The sequence below is a fragment of the Gavialis gangeticus genome, unplaced genomic scaffold (assembly GCF_001723915.1).
Source record: "Gavialis gangeticus isolate Ggan-Ray unplaced genomic scaffold, GavGan_comp1, whole genome shotgun sequence".
Taxonomy (NCBI): domain Eukaryota; kingdom Metazoa; phylum Chordata; order Crocodylia; family Gavialidae; genus Gavialis; species Gavialis gangeticus.
In genome coordinates this window covers 70824722-70829284 of record NW_017729022.1, presented here as the reverse complement: position 1 = coordinate 70829284, position 4563 = coordinate 70824722, and the positions used below count along the sequence as shown (strand labels likewise).

The window sequence follows — 4563 nt, the reverse complement described above, 5'->3', positions numbered from 1 at the left end:
AACATCAAGCTATTTGTGTGGGACCAAGATCATAATGCATGTATTGTGGAGGCAGGAGGGAGAAAAACCATGACAAAGCTCTGCAGTTGGTGTGCAAGTTCACAGGGTCTGTAAAAAGAGACAAAAGCTGCAGGAGAGGTAGATAGAAGATAGCTATGCATCTCATTTCTTTCCTATCAGTAACTATAACAGAGGATATCAGTTGCTGGGGAAAAGAAACTGGGAAATTCGAAACCAGAAACCTACTCAAGAGGTTGATATTAAAATTTTCAAGTTATCATTAAGAACACCCAAATATAAGAAAGTTCATTTCTTACCTCATTTCTTTTCTTTCCTTTTTCCATTCTTCTAAAACCATTTGAGAATCTGGACCTCTATGGACCTGAACAAAAAATATAGATAAAGTAACTGAACATGCCATTTATAAAAAAAGTGCTGCTTGAGAGAGTTTGTGCACACCGGAAAAAAAGTTTGAAGGTGGGCAAGCATCAAATGCAATCATCAAAGAAACAGAAATATGCAGAAATCTGTTATGCCCTACCCACCAAACACAAGCTGAATGCCATGGTACATACACAGATTCTTTTACCAACAGACTTGAAGAAAGAGTTTTTGTCCAGTAAGCTTTAAAACACAACATCATTTTGTTGCTTTTGCTTCCGCTCAGTATGTTTTGAGACCCATTAGAACCTGAAGAAACTAGCTGAATAAAATTCAATCCTTCTTGCAATTTTTGTTCATCTACAATCAGATTTAAAGGCTTAAATGTAAACGACTTAAAATCAGACAGAAAACACTTGTAACCTGAATTGTAACTTGAAGAATTGGCTGAATTCCCTCTGCTAAATAAAACCTATTTAAAAGCACACAAACCTGCATGTGCTCCAGTAATCCAGTCAGGGTTTGTAGCCAAGTCATGGTTTGAATGTATTTCTCTGTGTTCATGATTTTAATCTCTGATCGTAACTCTGGAATAATAGCACCAGTGCGCCAGCCATGCTTCAGAGTCAAATCCTATTTACCAACAGGGATAGCAAAATGTAAATGAAAAATTTCTTACAATTCTTTAGCCATACAGGGGTATCAAATTAATTGCTTCCTATACATAAGCAGAAATCCAAAGCACGTGATCGTCAGGCCCTCCTAACACAATACAATATTTTTAAAAATACATTTCAAATTCTGCTTTTCCGAAGTCAGAGGACTGATTCTGGTGGGGCAAAGGAAACTTCCCATTGTTCACTGTGTCACAGGGTACCCCCACAAAAGTGTTGAGTTACCCTGCTCTATAGGCAGTCTGCCCAGCTCTCCCCTGCCACACCATGAGGTTATACACTGATGTTAGTTCTTATACAGCATGCAAAAGGCTGCCCTGATCTTATAACGACCAGGGATCCGAGTTTTCCATTTTCAATGGAAAAAACAGAGAAAATCCTAGATTTTTTCCCCCCTTTACCAAATGCAAACACAGATTCTCATTTTACCAAAGAAACCCACAGATTTTGTAGTTTTACTATGAGACCTCTACAGGCTGTCAGACTTCCAGCCTGCAGGGGGCTGGGAGACAGCGGGAGGAGGACGGTCAGGCAGGGGTGCCGTGTACATGTACATGCACATGGCTGCCAGGCAGCCTGGAGAGCAACTCCCGCAGGTAAATTGGGGTGGGGAGAGGGGATGGAGTTGGGAAGGGGTGGGGCTGGAGCTGGGGCTGCTGCCCAGCTAGGTGGTGCATGGGGCTTGGGGCCCTGGGCTGTAATGTGCAGCCACAGAACCCTGGCAGGGGCAAGATGAGACCACAGGCAGCCCATTCAGAGGGTGGGGGCACAGGGCTGGCTCTCCACTTCTGCATGGACTCCTGGGGGGCAGGGGGACCCATGACCCCCAGATCTGTGTGTGGGGCAGGGCTGGCTGTCCACTGCGGGGTTGGACTCCTGCCCTGCTGCCCTCCACTGGGCCCTCCACCAGTGCAACCCAGCACTGCAGGGCAGAATGGGGCCACGCGGGAAAGCTGCTTGCTGCTGTGAGCTCTGCACTGCCCTGGCGACATGTCCCCTGCAGCAGCGAAGGTGGCAGCACGAGGTTGTGCCCTTCCCTGCAGCTGCGTGCACAGGGGACACATCTCCAGGGAAGCATGGAGTTGCATCAGCAAGGAGATCCCCACGCAGCCCCGCTCTTCCCTGCAGCACTGGATCACACCTGCCAGGCTGCAGAGGCCCTGGGGGAGGGCAGCAGGGCAGGAGCCCACAGCAGGCAGCTCATGCCTGCCCTGCACACTGGTCCAGGGGGCACATGTCCCCCTTGGCCCCTGGGAGTGCACGCAGCAGCAGGGAGCCAGCCCCTCCCCCCACCACCCCCCAAGCCTGCAGCAGGGGGGAGAGCCAGTCTCCATGCTCTGCTCCACTGCAGCAGCCGCCACCTCCTGCTGGGGGCAAGAGACTGTGGACACAGGTCCCTGGCCCCATAGCCCTGCAAGCTGTGTGCCCCCTCCAGCAGGGCTGGGGGGGGGGAAGGAGGAGGGTAGAGTGAGGGGCTTTTCATTTTAAATCACGGATTTGGGGGAGTTAATCAGAGAATTTGTGATATTTTAATTGGGGAAAATCAGGATCCCTGATAACGATCACCTGGATTGCGGTCCTGGCCATATGCGCCAATTGCATGGCTCCACACCTTCCCTATACCATTCCCAATGCCTCGCAGATGGCATCCTTACAGATGTTCTACCAATTGTTGATAGCGCCCCTCACTAGGCCTTCTGACCCCTCAGCCATACTCTGGGCCTTGAGACCTGTTGGTCTCTTCACACAGCCCCTTCCTGGGCTACCAGACCCTTGATCTCCCTCTCAGCCCCACTCAGGTTGCCAGACCCCTCAGTCTCTTCTATGGCCTCTCAGACCCTTAAGTCTCACACAACCACTCCCTGGGCTGCCAGCACCTTTTGGTCCCTCGTCCTGGACCATTTTAGTTCTTTACTCTCCTGGCTGTTTTCCAGGCCCTCAGACCCACCCAGTCCTGCACTCTAATCCCAGCCCCTCACTAGGCAACTGGACCCCTCTGGTCCCACTATGCTCACTGGGCCTCACTATATTCCTCAGACCCCTCGCCAGGCCTCACTATCCAGGCTGTCTGATCTGTCTGGCCCTGCACGCTATCCTTTGGTCCCTCACTGGGACACACTCTATTCCCCAGCCCCTCACTGGGCCACTGGACCCATGTGGTCCTAGTCTTTCCTGCCAAGTGCTTTTCTGTTGGGGTGTGATCCCCTAGCTTTCCCCCCCTCCATGGAGTAACCCACAAGGCAGTAGGAGTTGAGGCTTTCCAGTGCCTCATCTTCACTTTTCCCTGGAGCGGCCCATATGTGGCATTTCATGGAGGCTGCCCTGCCACAAGCAGCCCCACCATGCTAACCAGCCCCAATAGGGTGCAGTTTCAGATCCTAACCAAGACCAGTCTTCAGGCCTTCCTGATCTTACTTGTCACTCTCTGGCCTTCCCCCAAAATGTCCTATGCCCCTCCTGGGCTGCTAACCACTGGGCCCCCTGGCCCCATGTCTCATCTGACTCCTCCACCTCTGGCCCCCAGCTCACTCTCAGACCCCTTCCTTGATCCCTCCTTATCATATGGCCTAGCACCAGCTATCATGAGCCCAGCTGCATGCCCCTTGACCACTTCCTCTTGGCTGCAGCTGCACAAGGACCTTCAGCCTCTCTCAAGCCCTGGTCCCACCTCGGGCCAGTCAAGAACTCCAGGATTTCCTGACTCTGACAGTCTCTGCCGTGGTCTATTTCACCCTTCGTCCCCTCCTGGGCCCTGGCCCCATGCAGGCCAGTCAAGATTCCCAGGGTCAGTCCTCAGCCCCCATCTCTGTGGGTCCACCCCTCAGGCCCCTCCATAGATCACTTCCCACCTCTGGGCTCAACCAGAGCCCTCCACAGGTCTTCCCTAATGCAGCTTCTTCCTTATTTGGGCTCATCCAGAACCCTTAATAGGCCCCCATACTCTGCCCCATTCACTGGGTTCACCCAGACCCTTCACCAGGTCTCTGAAACTTTTAGCCCCTCTCTCAGGGCTGGCCCCCTCAATAGGCCCACAGACTCTCAGTCCCTTTCCCCAGATGTTATTCTCCTTGCTGGCATTCAAGAGCTGCAGCCTTCCTGCTGGGTGCTGTTCCTTCACCAATTTCCAAGATGTTACTGGCAGCCCTGTTCTTAGGGGCTGGGCTTATACCCCATCTAAACCCAACCCTCCTCCAATCAGGTGACTCCCTTGATCAGGCCTAGCCTCACCTGCTGCCTGCTCTGGGTCAGCTGACTCTTCAGTTAGCCCTGACCCCCACCTGCTGGTGGCTCAGCAGGCTGACTGACCTCTTAAAGTGGCAGGTACATCAAGTGATCTGCCACACTGCATCAAGGAACTCTACTGGCATAAGGTCAGGGGAGTGTACACAGCTGGTCAATGCTCCACAATATTCATGTACTTACCTCCCTTGGCATACCACACCACAAGACACTCCCCCTATTAGCTGCTAAAACTTCCACAACTGACAGGTGTTATCATGAGGCAGCT

The 4563-nt window shown here is 51.9% G+C and overlaps 1 protein-coding gene and 1 long non-coding RNA gene across 3 annotated transcripts in view; both read right to left on the bottom strand.

Annotated features, from left to right (window-relative positions):
• LOC109296121 overlaps positions 1-4563 on the bottom strand; it is a 637130-nt gene that overhangs the window by 246631 nt on the left and 385936 nt on the right. The gene's annotated exons all lie outside the window — the stretch shown is intronic.
• NT5DC3 (5'-nucleotidase domain containing 3) overlaps positions 1-4563 on the bottom strand; it is a 41372-nt gene that overhangs the window by 15572 nt on the left and 21237 nt on the right. For both annotated transcript variants that reach the window (XM_019515345.1, XM_019515346.1), the window contains exons 11-12: positions 874-1014; positions 318-382 (exon numbers count right to left, since the gene is read on the bottom strand). In XM_019515345.1, coding sequence (XP_019370890.1) covers positions 318-382; positions 874-1014 — 206 coding nt within the window. The remainder of the gene's footprint in view (positions 1-317; positions 383-873; positions 1015-4563) is intronic.